General features: G+C 40.0%; 1 protein-coding gene across 2 annotated transcripts; it reads left to right on the top strand.

Moving 5' to 3' along the window:
• The first annotated feature begins 22 nt into the window (after positions 1-22).
• LOC123775087 (DNA primase large subunit-like) lies at positions 23-20,744 on the top strand. 2 transcript variants are annotated; one of them, XM_069319306.1, is made up of 11 exons: positions 23-159; positions 2,218-2,384; positions 3,798-3,910; positions 6,531-6,752; positions 12,177-12,275; positions 14,876-15,013; positions 15,193-15,522; positions 16,875-17,070; positions 17,529-17,696; positions 18,235-18,452; positions 18,773-20,744. In XM_069319306.1, the coding sequence occupies exons 2-10, from the start codon at positions 2,237-2,239 to the stop codon at positions 18,435-18,437; spliced, it is 1,617 nt and encodes a 538-aa protein (XP_069175407.1). In that variant the 5' UTR covers positions 23-159; positions 2,218-2,236; the 3' UTR covers positions 18,438-18,452; positions 18,773-20,744. The 2 variants fall into 2 exon arrangements, with proteins under 2 accessions (XP_069175407.1, XP_069175406.1); XM_069319305.1 differs by having other exon boundaries at positions 18,235-20,744.
• Positions 20,745-22,364: the final 1,620 nt, after the last annotated feature.

Raw genomic sequence — 22,364 nt, 5'->3', positions numbered from 1 at the left:
ATTTAATACGATCTCCGGGTTGAGATGGGTTGAGATCTGGGTAGATTGTTAGGAGTAATGTGAGGAGGGAGGGCGTGAGTGAGGATGTGCGGCAACGGCGGCGTCTGACGCTGAATATTTGTAAACACCAGATTTGGCGCCAACTGTTCTCTCTGGCAGGTATTTATGGCGTCTTGTGTTGGGGTATAACACACTATTTTGTCACTCTCTTGTACGTATTTTGTACATACTGATGTGTATTTTGTGTGCGGCCTTTTCGGGTATTTTGTCCGGCCGTTCAAGCACTCGTTCCTCTGTCGTTCACAATATGGTTCTTAACTTCGATGCAAAGTAGGCCTACAGATTGTTCAGTTATTGATTGTTAAGCTGTATATATCTGCAGAGAGTCAGTCCAGACATGAAAATACTGTATGCAGAGCTATTATTAAAATCCTTAAGCATGCTTATCACACAGGTACTACAAACACTCATCTATTCTTTAGGTTGCATTTTCAAAACCCTACACTGGACTACTAGGATAATTCAAATGTCTTATGCTGCCCTGTGCTATCGTGACCTCTAAATCATCATCAACCTTCTAACCCTCACCAAAAACACATTTTAGAGGGTATATTTGGTGTGGTTAGCATGCATTTTTCAAAAGAGAAGACCCTTATTCAAATCCTGGACAACATGGGATGATTTATATATAGTACAGTATTTCCTTCACTTTCGACCTTTTAAATGTTTGGTGTACAGGTTCTTTAGCCTTGTTGGGCTCGGTTATATCTACAGTAACATGAGGGCCACTATCTGTCGATGCAGACAAGAATACAGTACGGCAGTTTATCAAGGTCCCCCAATGTTCCTGAGGATTTTTTTTTATCAGTATTTTGTATTACACCATTGTATTTATGACTTCAGCATGTACACAGTTCTGTAGGTTTATAACCTTATGAGTGAAAAAGCATCTGTATTTTATCCTACATTGTGGCTTGTTGAGCTTGAAGCTGTTGACCCTTTTATGTGTTTTATTTGATCTTATAAAGGAGTGCTCTAGTTTAATAATCTCCAACTTGTTCAGTATTTAAAAAAGTTTCAATATCAGCTGTGTTATGTATAGTTTTACTGTTGTTAGTCCTGTGGCCCTCACTGGTCCTAGTTTGAGATTTCAATTAGTTATGGGAAGATTTTTGTAGCTCTGTGTTGAACTTTCTCCGAAGCAGATATGTCCTTCTGAAGGTGGATATATCTGTGTCATGCTTGGATATAGTAGTCTAAATGGGGTGCGCAGTTGAATAACCACTATCTTTTCCTTGAAGTCAAATGTTTGTGTAACTATTACTAAGGTATAGTTTGCTATTTTTTTTTACTGAGGCTCCCACTTGCTGTGCAACATTCAATAACTGGTAGATCCTAACTTCTAGATCCATTTCTTCATCAGTCTGTTGCATGGTGGTGATGGTGTTGATAAGATAGTTGTGATGTGCATTTGAATTTATATATGAAATATTTCTCCATCACTTTTTTCTTAGTGCATTCATTTGTTCATTATACTACTAACTGATATAAATTGTTTCTATTATTCTGTGGCTCATTTGGGTATTTTGTTTCCGCCTGTGTTATCTTATTTGTGCACCTCCTATGCTAAATAGTCTTTATTTGTCTTCCCCCTCTCAATTATCTTCAGAATTGTGGAGGTGATTATCATATCTCCTGTTTCTTATATCTTCCACTGACTTGAAATTTAAATACTTTTAATCTTTTCTCATAATACTTCTCAGCTCTGCGACTAATCTAATGGCACACCTCAGGACTTTCTCCTGCATCCTTTTGGGTTTTACAAGATACTGACTCCACACTGATGCTGCATAATCCAGAATTGTTCTGACATGCTCAGACTGTTAGAATCAGACATACTGAGGGTATATTGTATACATAAAGCTTAGTTTGGCACATTGTGGAAAATATGAAAGACTTGCTCTTATAGAGTATGGAAGACCGTTGACTATACCAGCATGAATGCAACTTGATACATGTTATTAATATATAGTTGTTCAGGCTGTACATTAATATAGGCTGTAGAAGTAATACACTAGGTTGGACATAACATGAATTAGAGGCAGTGTGAATTAAATAATATGTGTATGCTCTGTACTATAGATTAATTAGGTATTGCCTGAACCTTTGCTACTGTTAAATTTCATCAGAATTGTAAGTAATTATTTATATTTGCAGTTCAAATTAAAACTTCAAGATGGAATTCGGAGGCCGAAGAATTCGCAAGAATCGGCGAATAGAAATTGAGCTGTCATATCCATCTACCCTCCAGTTCTATTCCTCGCCGCCGTCAGGAAATGTTTCACTGGCTGAATTTGATGAGATGGCAGTTGAGAGATTGAAGAGTAAGTTAAATCCTGTGTGATATCTTATTCCAGAATAAGAGTAAATTAATATGCCATGCTTACAAAAAAATGAGTGAATGTGGATGGAAGTAAGGTTTTAATGGTGGCAAGAAAGGAGATTATGTTTGACATAAATGTGAATATGAAGGGTTAAAAGTGGTCTTATATCTGGGATAAGTGATTGGTAAAAGATTAAGTTATGCAAATAAAGTTGAAAGTACAGTATTGTGAGTCAGAAGGAAAGTTTTTCTAACCAGTTAAAAAAAATGACTGGTTAGAAATAAGATAGGAAGATATGCACACACAGGTCTACTTGAAGGTGTGCTAGTGCTGTGCTTTATTAATAGCTCCGAGACTGTGACGCAGTATGAATATTAACGGTTTAACAATTGCAACCTGATAAGGTTGCTTTTTGCAAAGCTAATAATGCGCATTTTGTAGAAAGTTTTTGTCATAATATCTTTAGCAACTGTGCTGGCTACCATGTTCAGTAAAGGTATCCAGGTTTCACCTCACCTTGTGTTAGCCTCATTAATATAGCATTATACATTACTTGTGGTGAAATTAAAGTCAATGGGAAGCAGTAATGTACTGTACATTGATATTTCCAGGTATTTTTTGCTTTAGTTTTATCCATGTTTTAGGAATTTCTAGTTGTATAGTCTTTTGTGTGTGCATAGGATTTTTTCTTGCAATCAAGAATAAAACCTTTTCTTCAACATGTTGGCTGATTTTTCTGGGTTCCAGATAATTTTATCTGCCTGGGAATAAGGGAACCAGACTCCACTGTGCGGACTGTGTCTTGGTTGCTATCAGCCAGCACCTCATTTTGACATGGAGGGGGTAGGAGGATAAACAGTGGTAGAGATGACTGCAGGAGGGGTTGGACAAAGCATTGTCAGTGTGGTTCTTTAAAGTTAATATTATAAATGAGGTGGGAAAGAGAAAGGAAGGTTGAAAGTAACTTATTAATAGAAATAGTGTTAGGCATAGTTAAGTCAGAGTAATGAACGTCAATGGTACGGACAGGTTTGAGGGGGTTAGTCGTGAGGTCAGTCATAGATGAAAGTTATAAGGGCTAAAAGAAGAATAGATATCATTGTTCATATCATAGAAATTGAGAATGTATGAGTGCTAATCTCCCTAAGGCTTGACTGAACCAACACAGCTCAGGAAGCTACCAAAGACTCCAACATATAAGGTAATTTCATTACATTTAAAGCTTGATTTTTTCTCATTACAGTAAAAGAGAATCACCTTTTAAAGTAAAATTTCTTAGAAAATCTTGTGTATACATATTACTTTTGGCTTAAGGTACAATATTACATGGAATTGTAATACTGTAAGTGAAATTTACTGTATTTTGGATTGTTTTACATTATAAAACTAAATACAGTACTTGTATTTTTTCAGTTTTGAGATGTGTTGAGCGTTTGAACCTCAGTGGCCATATCAAGAACTCCGATGACTGGATGAATAAGCTGTATGATGAATTTGCAAAGCACAAATATTTTATTCATACTGCTGTAAGTAATGTGAATGAAAATGCTTCTTGTTTTGTAAATAACAAATGTAGGAATTGTTGTGGTATGGTGCTTATCATTTCCTTATAAAACTTATTTATCAAGCTGACTTAATTTCCTTGCAGTTACATGTTTAGAAATAAAAGTATTGATAGGGAACAAAATTTAAAGCTTTATTTGCTCTGTACTAAAAATTGGGTGATTTTTGTTTATCAAATCTATTTTGTATCCCTATTGAAGTAACCCATAATTATGTTAAACATTTGTATTCTATGGAGGAGGACGAGAACCTACTTCACTATTGCATAGTTTCTCATTGTCAGGAACAGGATGCCTGTTAGGCTTATCAGTGTCCTAGCCAACAGCTGAACCTCCCCAGGATACAACCCACAACAGTTGACTAACTCCCAGGTACCTATTTACTGCTAGGTGAACAGAGGCACCAGGTGTAAAGAAATGTGCGCAAACATCATGTCTTGTGAGAATTGAACTTTGGACCATCTCAGTCATATAAATTTGAGGCAAATCTAATCCTTGTCACACTACATCTTTTGTATTCTGAGGAGAAGAACCTGAATGGTGAAAACATTTTTCAATTACTTAGATTAAAAACCGAGTTGAACGAATTACTGTACCCGTGACCTCACTCGAACAAACTGTACATGAAAGATTTCTTCCAGTGCATCAGACCTCTGACAACCTACCTGAAGCATACCTGGAGAGGGTTCTGGGAGTTCTTCCAATCCCCGGGCCAGGCTCGACTTGTGATAACTCCTTAACCCCTGCACTGCGCACTTGTTTTTGGCAAAAACTTTTTAGTGCAATTGTTAAGGACATATTTTTGTTGTTTTTATAAATGTTCAGGTAAAGTTAATGTCAAAATGTTTCCAAACTCAACTATTTTCATTTCAAAACACAAAGAGTGATAAAACATTAAAAACATTAAAATATAGCCTAATTAAAAAAAAAACAGGCAACTCTCAAAACAGCGTTTGTCGTTTGGCGCAGTGCAGTGGTTAAGGCGACCCTTTTATTATTTTAATCTGCACAGAAAGTCAGTAGGTCCCAATCAGTAAACAAAAATCCACAGAATATTTATGTATTATGCTATCATCATTTTGTCTGTCACACTCAATAGAGGAGTCATTGGCTATTTGGCTTTCTTCTTCTTCTTAATAGTAGGTGCAGTTTGCATGAAGGGTTTGTCCTCCCGATGACTGCACCAGTACAAATGTAGGGAGGCTCGTTTATGTTGAGAATGATAAGAGCTTCAAAGGTGCTTGTTGCCTTGTGCTGTAGATAGAGGAGTGGCGACTAAAACAGGGGTGCACAGTATGTTAGAGAGAGACTTGCCGCACCATAGGGCGGTATAGTGTGTTTATGGCGTCAGCTGATCATTGGTGCTGTGACGAGACAGTTGTTTTCTGTGTTTAGCTGTTGGTGGCGCCAGGTATAAATGTGGCACAGGTCAGATGTGACCCAATTTGTTGGTCGACTGGAGATATTTAGACAGTGCTTTGACTATTTGATATTTTTCCTGTAACGAGTGGTCACCTCCTCCTAATATATGCCCGATGGTAAAGGGTATTTTAAGTGTGATAAATACTTGTTTGAAATTTACACTTGCACTATGATGTCGGAAACAGTGAAGGAGATAGTGTTCGATTATTTCAGGCACCTGACGGTGGATCAGAGTTCGTTAATGTCTGTTCTGTACTTAGAGTTGTGTGCTGCTAGTTTGGTGTGTTCCAGCCTTAATCTGGTCATCATTACATCAATCTCTCTACTTTTATATCTGACATGTTTCCAAGTTTCCCATTTCTTTTTTATGGACCCATGGTACAAAGATGAGCATGACATTTTCCATTTCATTACAAAATCTTGGGTGATGGTATCTTTGATGGTATCTCCTTTATGTGCAACATGGGGAATTGGATGACGGGTAATGTGAGGTGTGTTGTGCACCGCTTTGGCTAATTGATCTACAAGTTCATTATGGAGAATACCACAATGCACTGGGACCCATTGGATAGAGGTGTCATAACCATTCAATCGATGTTCACGGAGAAGTTGAAGGCATGGGTAAACAAACTCTTTGCAAGTTGTTGAAGAGTACGTAATTGCTTGAATCGCACTCTTGGAGTCTCTACAGATTGTATATATCCCAACTGGTAATGTTGTAATTATTTGGAGAGCTTGGTATAAGGTATATAATTCAGCTGTGAAAATAGATAGTTGGTTTGGTAACCGCCATCCCTGCTTGAGATGGTATTTCGGTATCTATACAGCCCTAATAACCGAGTTGTTTATTTATTGCCAACTATCGGTTTCTGTGTTTTCAAATTGTTTGTTATTTTCTTTTGGGGTGTTGGTTTACATCTTGATGCCTTTGACTTTTGGTGTAGTGTACCTTTGATGTCGATTGATCAATGATACTTTGCTCCCCTGACCTCTTAAATAGAGCCCAATTCTGATCCTGTACTCCTGGTAGGTCACGAAATGCATCAGGGGGCCTGATTTCTATTTAGTTAAAAAATAATGAACATAAGGTTTCTGGGAATCTATTGCAGAAGTACGATACTGCAGTACAAACGAACTATATTAATCAAAAGTTTTTCAACAGGAAAAGATATCAAGTAATAAAAGAGATGAGGTTGAGGCAGCAAGACGACGTGACCATGTGTCCCACTTCGTGCTGCGTCTGGCTTACTGCCGCACAGAAGATCTTCGACGTTGGTTCATCGCTCACGAAACAGACTTATTTCGTGCTCGCTTTATCCATTGTTCCAAGAATGGAACCGATATTAAAAACTTCATGATGAGTAATAATCTTCATTTTACACCAGTAAGTAATTAATGAAGTTTTATTTGTTACATATTTGTCTACATTAATTCTATATTTTTAACTCAATTTAAATGTCTTCCATTATATAACTTAGCTGTTTTGCCAGATTTTGTTTCACCGATCTCTCTCTCTCTCTCTCTCTCTTTCTCTCTCTCTCTCTCTCTCTCTCTCTCTCTCTCTGTTTATACATATATATTAAGTACAAAGTATTAAGTACAATTTCTTCAGTCATATTACTGTTTAATATACATGTACAGTATTGCCAGTACCTTTATTATGGCTTGTGCTGACCAACGTAGGGTATTAATGCATCACTAGCATGATGATAACACCTTTCCTTGTTATCATTGTGAGACGTATGGTATGAAAAGGAATCAGAGCAGTAGTTATGGATAATCAGATTTCAGATTATGGGTAATCTGAAAGTATGTATGGTGTTAGGAGAATAATTAGAGTTGATGATGAAATGTCCAATGCTTCAGGGATCAGTGCAGTTGAGTCTCGGCCAAAAGGCCCCAAGTTCAATTACCGTGACAGACTAGAAGTGTTAAAGTAATGTTTCCATTCAGCTGATGACCTGTTCACCTAACATTAAATACGTATGAGTGGGTTAGGCAGCTGTTGTGGGTTGCAACCTGGTGGTACTGGTTCTCCATGATGCTGTACAGTGAATGGACAGATGGTTTTGTTGAAGTGTCTTGAACCATGTTTTCCTGTTCTGCTTCCGTCTTCTCTTCGGGCCTGTGATGCCCTCTCTCACAATGCAAGGGCAAAATCTTCATCAATGTGACTTTTCCAGTCATTCTATGTATTAACCTCATGGCTTTTATACATATATACAGTGTAAAACTCTTGAATATAAACACTTTGGTGCAAATGCCAGTACAGTACTGTACCACACTCTTCTGCCAGCCTGCTCACTTTCTCTATTAATTTAGTGATTTTTCCATGTTTGGATACCTGCCCTTCACCTTACTGTGTTTTGCCTGATTACTCCTACTGCTTTACAACAGTTCATTAGAAAATAACAAAATATAAAAAGAAAAATGGGTGAAAATCCTTGAATATGGATTTCAGTAAATAAAACATTACAACCAAAAAAACTTTTTTTCAAATTTGTATTTGGTACTAAAGGCAGCCAAAAAAAAACATAAAAATGTTGAGCAAATATTAACACTATCGCATCCGGATAACGATATTGACGTCCTAAAATCAATACTCTTAGTTATCTGGTGGACAGCAGTGCTGTCCAAAATTAAAATATTTGTAAAAATTACATTTATTGTCCGATTATTATGCGATTTGTTTTAAGATGCACGCCAACGTCTTCCCATTCTCTGTGGCTATATATGGCTATACATAATGCTTTTGTGTTATACAAGCTAAGAAACTCATATTCCTCCAGTTCCATGAATTAGTCATTTGGTCACTAGTGTACTTTAAGTATAAGGATTGGCCTCTCAAAAATGTCAACATGTTCGTCACCATCATACACGCTGGTGATGAACAAGATGATGACAGCAGTTCTACTTCTCACTACTAATGGCAGTGTTGCAACACCTGGACCATCAGTTGCAAAGCTGCCACTCTTTACTTTATGTACTGTACTTTATCTTACGGTATTGGTAATGTTGTTCTTATATTTGTTCTTATGTGTAAATATTCCTTTAGAGCATTCTATTGTGAATAATTTGATACCAAATTGAACAACGTAGCATGTAAATTGAGGTAAGAAAGCTGAAAAGAGAATAAACATCGCTCGGGCTACCTCGGGGTGCACAGCGGCCCGCCCGCCGGGGATGTGAAAGTGTTAAATATACATTCTGTATTTTCTATTATTTTTATATGAATGGTATTTTGATTATTGTTAAATGTATAATGATCATGTTATAGTTCAAGGATAGCTTAACTGAAATGAGAGCAAACTTAGTAGATTAACACTTTCGCGCTCTCGGCGAAGGTCACTCAGCCAACCGTATGTGCGCGCGGCGTTTTTATCGCTTAAGCGTAAAAACAAAAATGTGTATACTCTTTTTACTTTTCTGACCTTAGTTTTCATGCTACGTATTTCATTTTGATACCAACGTGTTCGCAATAAAATTATCTAGAAGAACATCAGTAAAAAAAGTCACGAAAGCTATAGAGATACCAGCATGAAATAAATAACTACGAAGATGAGTCGCCGTGAGCGCTCAACAGCAACAAAATGTTTTTACTCTTGGGATTATTATCACCTCTACAATTGTCCTACAGCCTTAATTTTGGTATCAATGGACTCCCAATAAAATTCCCAACACGGTGATATGAATATAATCGTAGAATAATGGTCCCGGCCCACCCGCAAGAGTGTGGGAAGTGGGCACACTGTTACCCGGTAATGGTGACCGGACGACACACGCGCGAAACGTTGCTTTGAAAGTTTATACTTATTTCACTGTTCTGATATTATTATTGTATGTATGTCATTCATTTTTGTGGCAATGTTTTTGCAATAGAATGTTCTATGAGCTAAATTATACTACACAAACTTGGACCAAATAGGTGTACTTACCAAGGGAAGGCTGGTTGTGGAACAGTAAGTTGAGCATTTGTTCTTCACTCCACCTTCTTCAGGTTCTTCATTCCTGAAGTTGCTCAACAGATGGTTTGTAGGTGGAGTGAAGCTGTTGCGGGTGGTTACTTCTTCACCACCCAATACACCTTTTTCCGGTGGTAATTGGTGTAGCAGGGAACAACACAGAGTGCAACACCACAGGTCTTGCATCCATAGTTCGTGTCCTTCCTTTTACCAGACCGTGCGCATGCATGACACTTGAGACGTTTTGGCAGTCTGTAAATTTCATGTTTCAGTTTGTAGTTCATGCGATTTTCTGAATCAACAATAGGGCCAGGTCTTCTCGCTGGAGGTGTAACAGGAGTTGCAGGAGAGTCAGATTCATCTGACAAAACAGTTTCGTCAACTGGCAGTGTGGCAGACATGTCGGGTTCAGATTCGTTGTCTGTTTCATCTTGAGGTGGTGTAGTGAACAAAGGCCGCCTCACACCAGATGGTCCGGGAGTTGGCATGGCGTCAGCATTGGCAGGAGCTGTGTCATCATTTATGTCTGGAGCGTGCCGCAAGTGTTGAGATGATGATGTTGTTTTAGGCCACTCCTCTGTGTCCCAGTGCAATAGGGCCCAGATTGCCACTTCGTGGAACTGTAGCAATGTTAGCTTTTTTCGATCAGTTGTGTTGTATTTGTACAAAACATAGGCATTATGCAATGCCATTTGCAGGAAATAAAAGGTAATCTTTTTGGTCCACTTGTGAGTTTTCCTGGTAAAATGGTAATATTTAACCATTTGATCGAAGTGGTCCACACCTTTCATGAACTTATTGTACTCGCAAATTGCAGTCGGTTTGTTCACTGTTACCTGTTGTATTCCACTTGTTCCGTCTCGGTTGCGAATTCGCTTCCTTCGCTGAACTCGCTGAGTGTCTGCATTGTGGATGTTGGTAATGATTGAAACCACTCGCTTGTCTTTCCACAGGAGAATGAAGGTGTTATCTTTGCGGCGGTATACTGTGGTATCCAGTGGAAGTTTACCCTTGGCTAGAGCTTGCAATACCTTTGGGGCACCACGTAGCATTCTAATTGTGCCACATGTGTACACCCCACGTTCTCTCAATGTTTCTGTCAGGGTAACCGAGTTGTAGTAATTATCCATGTACAAATGGTAACCCTGGTTCACTAAAGGCTGCATCAACCCCGTTACTGTATCCACTATCGTCTTACCAATACCTGAGTATACGTCAAAGTCATATATGTACCCAGAGACAGATTCAGCAAGCATATAAAGTTTCACACCATACTTGTCTGGTTTGTTTGGATTGTACACTTTGAAGGATAGTCGGCCTCGCCATGCCATTGTACCCTCATCCAAACACAACTCTTTCTTGGGGATGTAAACTTGAGCAAACCTCTCTTTCAAGTAATCCATCACTGGTCTCACTTTTATCAACTTATCACGATTGTTCACGGGCACTGCATTGGTATTGAATGTGTGGAAAAACTGGTTTATATGCTGGAATTGTCTGGACGGCATGAACAAGCTGAAGAAACGAGCATGCCATGGCTTTGCTGTTTGCCAATACATCCTCATAGCTGGGAGCCTAATTATGCCCATCAATATGAACAGTCCTAGGAATCGCGCCATTTCACTCACCTTCACTGGGGTCCAAATATCTGATACATTTTCATTGGCCATCCGGAATAACTGCGAGGCGTACAAATTTGTTTCAACGGTAAAGAACTCAAGGAGGGCACGCGTGATGAACAATTGAATATAAGCCAGTGCACTAGTAGGCTTGGGAATTTTCAGTCCAGGATCTCCAGTAAAATCATCAACAACTGGAGAAGTATTGCTACGACTCTAGCCCTCACCAGCCCCAGCCTGCCGAGTACGTACTGTACGTGTACGCCTTTCAGCAGGCTCGAATGAATCCTCATCACTTTCCTCATCACTTATACTTTCAGAATCACTTGGCGCAATTTGTCGTGTGTTCCTACGACGAGTAACATGTCTGGTAGCTACTTTTCTAGGTAGCCTAGATGCACCACGTGTGCGCCGAGATGGAGGAGGAGGAGGGGGTCGCGGTGCCTCCTCTTCCTCGGTGAGGGCCTCAGTCTCCTCATCACTCGTTGCCGTATCATTCCCTCTAGCTCTAGGTACACTATAATCGTTGTGGGTTCCAAAATCTTCCTCCAATACCTCTACATCACTTTCAGCTTCTGATAAATCCTCCACAAGGCCTGGAATTTTCGTTGGTGTGAGCTTCACTCCGCTCCACTTCTTAAAAATTTGGGTTATTTTGTCCACTCTCGATGACCTGGAGGCTTCCTTGGGCGTAGAAGTGCTTGGGCCTTGACCTGGATCCATTTTTGATGAAGTAATTGGGTATAATCCACACGGAAACGGGTAAAAATGCTCGAGTTTGGCGCGTGAGGGGAGCGTGATCGACTCACGACACGTGACACGAAAACAATAGGCCCGTCACGTGACCGGGTAGGCCAACGCGCCAGGCGGCCTAGTGGTGAGAAAGAGAACTTCATGGCGCGTCGTTTGAAACAAACCCCAATGAAATCGGATTAAAATTGAATTTTATACAAATATTTTAAGAGGACATAACTTTATGTCCACTATGCGTTTACGTTAGACGAAACAGGACGCGCCGGCGCGTCCAGATAGCGCGAAAGTGTTAAGTAATTCTTTAGAGTTAATGTAACAGTAAGTAGAATAGATCAGCAGGGAGACTAATCTTTTTGAATGAAGATCACTTGACTGAGACGTTAGTGTTGATACATGAGCAATTAGCCCTAAGCACTGTTAATGCCATTGATCAGTTCTGTTAGATTTCAAACTATAAATCTCTCTCTCTCTCAGATTACTTCAGAAGAAGTACAAAACGAAAGGGAAAATTTGATAGCTGGAACATACAACATAAGCAGCGGTGACATGCTGGAAGGCCGAATATTTTACAAGGTAAGTTAATTATTTTCATTTATTTTCATTATATTTTCTCATTTATTTTCTGTGTAAAATAGTTTAGCTAAAATTCAAGGTTAAATGTAATTTTTTTATCCCAAATTTCTCCTTACTCTCAAAGTAGTGGTCCAGAGAGAGCAAACTTTGGCCTGTCTTGCTGAGCTTTTATTGGCCTGCGGTGTTTCCTGAATTGCAGAGGACTACCATGAATCAGGGTGCAGGGCAAGAACCTTGGGAGGTACCAGCATTCTCACGATCATGCTTGAACAGGGAAATCAACCTGTTGTCCTGTGGCCAAGGATTAACATGTCGTATCCTGAGCATTGTTAAGTTAATCCACCATGTTTCATATGAAGTTCCTGATAGCTGAGAACTTCATAATACATAACAATACCTAACATAATTTTCCTGTATCACTTATGCAAGATTTTGAGAAAGTTATCCGAATAGAAGATCTTAACTCCCATCCACCACATGGAGTGTGTGTGTGTAATTACCTAAGTGTAGTTACAGGATGAGAGCTACGCTTGTAGTGTCCCGTCTTCCCAGCACTCTTTGTCATATAACACTTTGAAACTACTGACGGTCTCAGCCTCCACCACCTTCTCGCCTGACATGTTCCAACCATCTACCACTCTGTTTGCGAAAGTGAATTTTCCTATATTTTTTTCAGCATCTGTGTTTAGTTAGTTTAAATCTATGACCTCTTGTTCTTGAAGTTCCAGGTCTCAGGAAATCTTCCCTATCAATTTTATCAATTCTTGTTAGTATTTTGTACATAGTAATCATATCACCTCTTTTCCTTCTGTCTTCTAGTTTTGTCCTATTTAATCCCCTTAACCTCTCCTCGTAGCTCTTGTCCTTCAGTTCTGGGAGCCAATTTATGCTGGTCATCGTATGATGGAAATCCTGATCAGTATGAAACTTGATTCTGACATGCACATTTTCATTGTATATGTATTTTTTCTGTGGAGAGCCCCTTCGGCTCCCCGAAGCTATACCGGGTTGATGTGTATATAATAGACCGTGGCAACAGTCAATCGATGGAGTTCTAGGCTTACTGGGGACCAGTGCCAGAACCTGGCTCCCTCAGAGAGGCACAAGGACCAGTGGCCTGTAGACTCTCCCGTGTAGTTGGAAGCAGTCTATATCTGCCATCACCGTGTCAGGCACCCAGAAAGGTAGAAATCCCAAAACAAATTACAGCTGGTTAAAAATTGCAAACCGAAAGCTGAACGAGCAGGCAGAACTGCCCCAATCAGAAAACAAGCAAACAAGCATGACATCACCACATCCACCGCGCCGCTGTCTGGGCAGCTCCTCTTTCCCCGGGAGGGGGAACCAAACCACAAACCACTGGTTTGCAAGATCCCTCTCCTGCGAGACCCGGAGACCTCTGTTATGGATCCGTCCTCCTTTGAGTTCAGTTCTTCTTTCCCGTATTGGGTGCGTTTAGAGGTTCCGGAATTTTCCTGGCTGGCAGACTGCCCATTTTTTTCGTTGGGGGCGTGGCATGGGTTCTGTCGGACCTGCACACTCGAATTGTAAGAAACCTTTACCGTTCTACAAGTTTAAGTGGGGGATGACTTTGAGCGCCTTACTGTGTGCTTGTTCACCTGTGCAGTTTCACGTGCAGATTCCCTCCCTTTCGGCGTCTTTGGTTGCTGGGGACACTTGGGCATGGCTTCCTGTGGGCATTTGGCTTCGGGCTTGCACTTCTTTTCCCTTCTCTAGCTGTCCTTGGACTGGCTTGAGGAGGATGTGGGGGGTGTTGAGTGCCACGCCTTTTTCTGGGGGTGCTGGTTTTGGCGGCTAGGGAGTCAGTCGCACTGTTGAAGCTGTTTGCTCCAATTCTCAATGAGGTGGTGTCTCTGTTCTTTGCTTCTCACCCCGCGTGCTGGCAAGCTGTGCTCGCTCTCCCTTTGGAATCCGCTTGGGCCCTAACTCTTAGGTTTTCATCTCCGTATTGTCTGCTGCTGTTTACGTAGACTGCTGTCACACAGTTTCTGCAGGCAACTTCGTCTAGTTGACGTCTTTTGTCAGACTTGTTTGTTCTCCTGGGTAGCCGTTCTCAGCTTTCTTAGAAGAGTTGTGCCAAGGCTCTGGGTTACGTAGGTCAGGATGGGCCATTGGTGCTAGCTTCTGAGCCGGCGTTTCCTTTGAAACCGGCATCGTCTGGTCGACGTGATGATTGCTCTGCTCGTTGGCCGGCTTCTCGTATGGGGCGTTGGCCTTTTGTCGTTTGCCCCATTGATGGGGCAATGGGCAGGAGGCTTGCGCTGTTTGCTCACATCTGGTCTCACGATTCATGGGCGTTTCGGATCATATGCTCAGGCCTGTGGTGGCGTTGGGTGGCTCCTCCTTTGGGAGGTTTGGGGCGGGCAGGGCAGGCTTCTTTTCCTGCGCTCCGTCGGGTCATCTTGGAGTGGGAGCGCTTGGGTGTTGTCGAAATGACTCGGTCCCTCAGGTGGGTTGAGCTCAGAAAATGGCATTTCATTACATTCAATGCTGTTATTTGTGTTTATATCATGCTCCTACAGTGTGTTCACATACTGTCTCTTGGGTAGAAATGACCTCAACTGCATTTGTTATTTCAGGTGCCATTTATAGAAGCCCTGGAGCTAGTGAGACAAAGAAAAATTTACCTGAACGGTGGGTATGCGTATGTTCCCGATACTGACCTGGTTACCCTAGTTACAGCTTCATTCAGAAGTAATCTCTCTCATGCACTGGCGGTAGGTGGTTTGTACATTTGTACATTTTCTTTAAGGCATTACATTTTTGGGGGGTATGTTGGCATAATACATGACATGGTTTATATTTGTTGGGAATATTGGTAATGGTTATAATATGGGGTCTGCTGTCAGTGTAGTTCATCAATGATGTTTTTGCCTAATAAATTGTTCTTCTCCAGACAACAAATAGAGCGCTTCCGCAGCTAGAGGATGATGAACGCTTGATGAAACTCCTACAGGACTTTGACAAGCGGTACACTGGTAATGACTACTCACAGAAGAAAAATTCTGAAAATCTTCGCATAACACCAGATATGATTGACCAGCTTGCCAGCAAGTCTTTTCCATTGTGCATGCGTCAATTAAATGACACGCTAAGAACGACTCACCATCTACGCCACGGTGGGCGTCTTTCATATGGGTTGTTCCTCAAGGCTGCAGGATTGAGCTTAGAAGATGCTCTGTACTTTTGGAGATCTCATTTTACAAAGACGATGGACGTAGATAAGGTAAAGTTTTATTTGAGTGCATTAATATGTGTAATTATCATTGATTTTTTAAGACAAATGCCTGAGAAAGTATCTAGTTTGACTGAAAAATTTAAGCATTCAGACTTTTGTTTTCACATTCCTAACTTTTATTCCATTGTAAGTTTGCTTCTTTCATTTTGCAGATGTTCTATATCAATTGCCCTCTTAGTCAAGTTCTGAGGTGCTTCTTTATGTCCTAGTTGGGAGCTTATCTTTTGGTGATGTTATGTAAAGCGTGCAGTAGACCATGTATGCTCCAGTCATATACCTATGTAAAGCATGCAGTAGACCATGTATGCACCAGTCATATACCCATGTAAAGCATGCAGTAGACCATATATACACCAGTCATATACCCATGTGAAGCATGCAGTAGATCACCAGGCTCAAGCACATTCACCAGTTTCATTCCTCACCAGGAAATGTATATTTGCTTCATCACACAAAAGTCCATCATGTCCTTTGGTACAGATACCAGTAAACATTTAGTTTTATACATAACTACTTCAACCATTGTCTTTTGAGATATTTATCTTGATTTGTTTTGCGAATATGTCAGTGACGAAGAGGACACGTTGACTAGTTGAACTGCTACCAGGGAGGAAATGCATATTAGTTTTTATCAATAACCAATTGATAAAAACTGCACCGCAAGCAGTCCCCAGGGCCAGATGAAGTGTATGCCCAGATTCTTATAGAACGTAAAGAAAAGCTTAGTGAGCCCTTGTCTTGCATATTTAATAAATCATTATTCAAGCAGTTCCTGGTTATCGGCTGGACAGTGTTGAAGTTTCCATATGTTACCATAAAAAATATCTGGGAGTCATGACAAAGTTAATACCAGGGAACTAGAAACCTTTCTTGTGAAAGGTTTCTTTTTATTTGTATACTGTGTGCCGAGGTGATGATTCACTATCGTCTGCTTTTATTACCGGTCCACACCTTACCTGACCTCCCTCTAGCAGGTTTGGGAAAAGGTATTAACTGTACACTTGGGAAGAGGTATTGTAATTTGTGGAGTAAGTAGAATTAACAGACCCGTCTCATTAGCTGCACATAAGCTAATGAGAATATGGAGCAAATATTTTACTGACATAATATACTTGCTACAGATCAAATTACTATACAGGGTAATGTAAGGACAGGATCACTGGATTTTCATGCAAAGTTTAGACAGATATATGAATAAAGTTTGGATGGATACAAAGAGGAGCTGCCTCTAATGGGCTAATAGGCCTTTACATTTTCTTTGTATCGTATTTTATGTTCCTTTGTATACCAAAATTTAAAATTGGTTCTATTTTGTGCACTTACACAATTTTTATCCTCAGTTTGAGAAGCAGTACGCATACAATATCCGTTTCAACTATGGAAAAGAAGGAAAGAGAACAGACTATACTCCGTACAGCTGCTTGAAGATCATCATGACCAGCATAGGATCCGGTGATGCCCATGGTTGTCCCTTCAAACACACGGACGCTCCTATATTGAAGCAACGTCTCACTAGCTTCCAAGTCCCACAACAAGGTAATACCAACTGCTTCGGTAGTAGAATGATAGGGAAATGACCAAAATTTATGGTATTTAACAATGTTGCTATTGGTATGTTATAGAAAGTCTTAAATTTTATTTGTAATGTTTAATTAAAAAGTTACAAGGATTTGTATGATAGTGTTTTATAATTGTGTGTCTCTATTGAGCCACATCAAGAGTCAATAGTAATGTGGCTCTTGCCAGAGATAAGCTTTCATGATTTATATGGGCCTGGTGGGGCATGATATAGTACGCTAGAGGTACCCAGGCGGCTAGCTTTCAGGGAGTCACCAAAGAGCCCACCAGAAAGGCATTTCTTTACATTCAAAGCACTATTTTCTTCTCTGACCTGATGCCTCACTTTCCCTCAATATGGGAATGAGATAATGGTTATGTATGTGAACTGTTGTAGCAGATTTCCAACTACAGAATATATTTTATGTTTATTGCAGCTATTAATGAAATTATGGAATTGGTAAGCAAGAACCATTATCAGATAGCTTGTCAGCGGTACTGGGAAGCCACTCACAATTCTCAAATGGAGGCTGGAATTAATCATCCTAACCAGTACTTTGAAGAGAGCTACAAAGTTTTACACGGACTCTCCCAGTCAAGTCAAGGTAAATATTCACACTATACGCTGTTTACCTTTTTGTTAGTGTTCTTTAATCATTTAAATGATAATCAGCAAATGCTTCAGGAAATGATACAAGCAAGAGGAAGCATGTTGTAGTATTAAGCTCTTTGTATAATGATCTAATGAGATGCGTGGAGTAGAGAATGAGTGGTGTTGGTCACTTCTTACATTAAATAACAACTTTCTTTCAAACACCTCAAAAAATGTTGAGCTAGTCTACATAGCTCGCCTTCACTCTTTTTGATAAAAGAACTATATCATCTGCTGACTTCAAATTTGACATGTTCCAATTACTCGAACAGTTTCAGGCCTACAGTTTATGATATGTTTACATCCCTCTCAGACTTGACTGCTACCTTAACCTTCCTCATGATGCCATCCAAATAAATAAATAAATAAATATATATATACTGTATGTGTGTGTGTGTATAATATACACATACACACATAATAACTGTATAATATATATAAATGTATTTGTTAGCATAAGTTGAGTATTAATTTCACGTTTTTATCCACAGCCAAGAAGACACCGCAGGTGAGAATGAATCGTTCTGTCATGTATTCTTCTCAGTCTTTGAGTCAGCCAACACAAATGTCATCCCAGTCCACGCAAGGTTCTACCCAAGACGACACCACTCCCGCAGATATGGATTCTACGATGTTTGATGATGACATGGACTCGGCAATGCTGGAACAGTATATGGAAACGTCGAAAGCTTGATTTCAGTGTTCATAGGTATGATAATGCCAGGTAAAAATGTTTGAGTGTGCTCTGGTCTGTCCATTCAGTATTGAAAAATTAATTGAGTACAAGTGTTTGTTAAAATACAATAAAGTGAAAGCATATACTTTATCCTGTTATAAGCTTTGACTAAATGCTGCAAGATGGAATTAAGATGGTCTTTGGGTAGTCCTTCTTTTGACCTCCACCATAACTATTTTGATTTTTTCAAATTGATTTTGAATACTGTTTGTGTTGGTAGCTTATAGGCCTACAAATAAGAGTGCAGAGTAGCTTTTCAGGAAAGAAATAACTCTTCTTGTCTTTTATATTAGGTTGTGACAATGGAAAGAGAGAGAAAGACATCTGTATTCAGGTACTGTATTGCCCTTTGCACATCCTGTTTAACCTTGATGAAACAAATAACTGGTTTGACAATCACCTGAAAATCCTCACTGTAGTAATCTCTTGATGATCCTTGAATGTACAGTTGGTTTGGCAATACGATATTGTGTGTTATGTACAGTGCTAGAATTTGGAGAATTTGGAGGAAATTTATGTATTTCTGATTATTGTTTAAATGTAACCAGCCTTCCAAAAATAATAGTACATATGGATGGAAAGTACAAACTACGCAGTGTTGCGTGCAAAAAAGGTCCACATTTTGTACTATTAATTTTGTAGAGGACCTGAGGAAAGAAGGCAGCAACCATACCTACTTTACCCTAGGCTTGGCTCTACCCTTTTCCATATTTGTACTATGTTAGGCCCAGGATTGCTTATTTTGGCCTTAAGACAGAACTCCACAGCTAATGTGACTTAGTAGTTGGGAGCCATGTCAGTAAGATAGCTTTAAGGAGCCACTGGGGCTTCTCCAGAATGAAGCATTTCATTACATTCAATGCTGCTTTTTTATACCATTATTTTCCTAATATTCCAAATATTGTGTAGTATGTTATTTGAGTGATACTTTTTGAAATGCATACTATTGGAATACAAATCAGATGATTGGAATAACTAGTTAGCATTTGGCTGTGATAAGAAAAGAACAGCATTATTTAATTGGTGGATTTCTCTGCTTTTATATATTAAAAATGTTACATCTTATGCCATCGACTGAAGCAGTGCACTGTGTATGTGTTGATCGATACTGTGGCTTTAGAACCATTTGCTGTGGAAGGCAATTTGCCACTTCTGCAGACTTGGGGCTTCCATAAATTTTGTACAAATAATTTCTTGAGTGGCACACTTCTAGCAAACTTTCTACCAAGTTGTTGAGAGAATTAGAAGGTTTATTTGTAACAACTTAGTCAAATCGTTAAAATTGTGACAGAACTGAACAGGTGTACAACTGTGTAACTCAAACTTATATATTTAGACATAAATTGTTGCTACTCCTTATTTTGTGAGTCACGTGTAGAAAAAGTCAAGCATATGATGAAGAATTTAAAACCTTTATCACTGACACTCTACACAGATGTAAAGGGGATAGAGAGGATAAGATGTTTATCGCTATAGGGTACTGGAGATGTGGCATACAGATCTAGTGGTATAGTCATGCTGAGAAATGTTGCAACACATTGGTAAACACAAGATAAATATAGTCTTAAATATATAATACTTATATGTGACATACAGTAAATGTGCAATTCATTGAGTTATGTTTCAGATTTGATATTAAAGAAACATGCTAAGTGTACAGCCATAGAAAATTATAAAACTTAGTATTGGTACACAAGATTCCAATGTATGATGTGTAAATATTTGTGCATAGATAAGAAGGACCTTAGATGTGTGTGTGTGAGAGAACGTGGGTGCACATTCCACCCAGCTATTTTCAGGTTTGGTCATGCGAATAAACATTGGTAATGTTCATCCCATAATTTAACTTAATATAGGTGGCCTCAATTTGCACAGAACTGGGGAACACTGGTCCGTGGTGTGTCTGGTAAACACACACATCAAGTTTCATAGTATGCAAGCGAGTCTTGATGTTATGCAGGTTTAGTGCAAATAATACAAGCTAATCTTCAGGTTTACCACATTGTGGGCAGTGTCAGGCTCCAACACACATTACATTATTTTGTTTTACAAATATTTTTAGTTTGATTTGCTTTGTTCTTTATTGTACAGTTTTACAGGAGCATGAACCCTGTGCAAATCCAGGTCCACCTATATGGTTTCTATTTCTAAAAAGCATTGGAATTTTGTTGTTGTCTTGGTAATGTAAATAACAAAGCATTTTATCACGTGTAATATATTTATTTTCTAAATCCATTATAAATAGCACAAACAATTTACAGTACAGAGGCTTCTTTTATTTGACCTTATATATAAAAATCTTTATTTTATTTACTTTAGGTAGTAAGTTTTGTTCTGGTGTAATAATGTCTCATGTGGCATACAACTGAGGATCAGCATTTGATCCCCCGGATCTGACAGATGGCGGAACACGTTGGGTTTCATCTCAAGCCTCTGTTCACCTAGCAGTAAATAGGCACCCCAGGAGCTAGGCAACTCTTGTGGGGTGCATACAGTAGTTGGTCTCAGGGAACCTTACACCCATTACAATTTTTCACGTAGCAGTAAATAGGTACCCGGGATTTAGGCAACTGTTGTGGGTTGTATGCTGGTGAAAGTCATCAGTAGATCAGCAGTTGACCTAGGGGGGACCTGGATAAGCCTAACAGGCTTCCTGTCCCTGACTGGGAAACCAAAAGCATTTGGATCTCTCTTCTCTGAATTACTAAATCTGCAATCAACAAAGTTGTATCTATCCTGGGCACCAAAAAGGTTCACGATTGCAGGCAAGCAAGATGACGTATGGTGCCTTGCGACCAAGGAACCATATATCAGTTCACTGTTCAAGAGTTATTAATAGTAATTGTTATTATTATTATTTTTAATTACCGAGGTTCTGATTACAAATTTTACATAACAGGTATTATATAGAGCCACTAATCACTTGTAGCATTGTTACGGCCCTCTCGGGACGCAACGGGGTTCTCACTCTGATGTTGTTAGAGGAAGATATATGTATCCGTTCCCAAGCCAGTAGTGGCTATCAAGGGATGAGATCCGTGACGCAAGTAACTTAAAAGGGAGTAGGGAAAGAAAGTTAAGAACTTAATATTATAATTAACACCATCACCGTTTAAATATATAAAATTAATGAGTGCACAAGGGGGAGGGGTATTAACACTAAACTGGGGGATTATTCACAATGTAGTCTTCTGCTGAAGACTGGATCAAGAAGCTAGGTGCTGAGTCCGCGGTGCTTTCTTCGTGGCCTCAAGAAGTGTCCTCTGAGAATGCCGAGCCTACCCTGGCCACAGGTCAGCCACAACACAGGTCCACTGGGGGCACCGTCGTGGAGGCCGTCAACCACACGTCCAGCTGGTCTGCTGGCAGGTACTGAGCCACCAAGGCTGGTACGGCCACTCCACGAACGATATAAGGGGTACGCCCTAGACAGGAGTCTCGTGTGATATCACAAATCACCCTCCTGTCCTCAATACCCCAGTGGATGATCGTCTCCAACAGTCGGTCCCGGGTAAATCCTTTCACTGCCACTCCACTGGCAGGCTAACACACCACAGTGTTCTTCCGGGGGGACGACGTCACAACAGCTGCAGCAAACTTCACAGTATGGAGACTGGCTGCCTCGGGTAGACTGACTCCACTTCCATCACAGTGGTCCCAGGTCGGCTCTGTAAGCAGACACGTCATCAATAACAGGGACACTAAAACACCACACTTACAGGCTCAGACACAAACGCCCGACATATCCACTCCATAGATGGCGTTGTAGTCTGAGCACCACCTCACCAGAGGTCAGCGGCGGCGGTGTTGAGCGCTGAACGGGGCTGGAAACTGGCCCTCGTAGCTAGTACACGTCGTCGGTTTGGAGGGGGTTTCGGGAGCTGA

The sequence above is a fragment of the Procambarus clarkii genome, chromosome 92 (genome assembly GCF_040958095.1).
Source record: "Procambarus clarkii isolate CNS0578487 chromosome 92, FALCON_Pclarkii_2.0, whole genome shotgun sequence".
Taxonomy (NCBI): domain Eukaryota; kingdom Metazoa; phylum Arthropoda; class Malacostraca; order Decapoda; family Cambaridae; genus Procambarus; species Procambarus clarkii.
The sequence above is the reverse complement of the archived record's forward strand: the minus strand, read 5'-3'. Positions and strand labels throughout refer to the sequence as shown.

Bases quoted from the DNA above. Each gene is read 5' to 3' on its own strand.
- LOC123775087 (XM_069319306.1), top strand. From the start codon at position 2,237: ATGGAATTCGGAGGCCGAAGAATTCGCAAGAATCGGCGAATAGAAATT. The intron at 15,014-15,192 runs GTAGGTGGTTTG...GTTCTTCTCCAG, and splicing joins ATCTCTCTCATGCACTGGCG to ACAACAAATAGAGCGCTTCC. The intron at 17,697-18,234 runs GTAAATATTCAC...TTTTATCCACAG, and splicing joins ACTCTCCCAGTCAAGTCAAG to CCAAGAAGACACCGCAGGTG.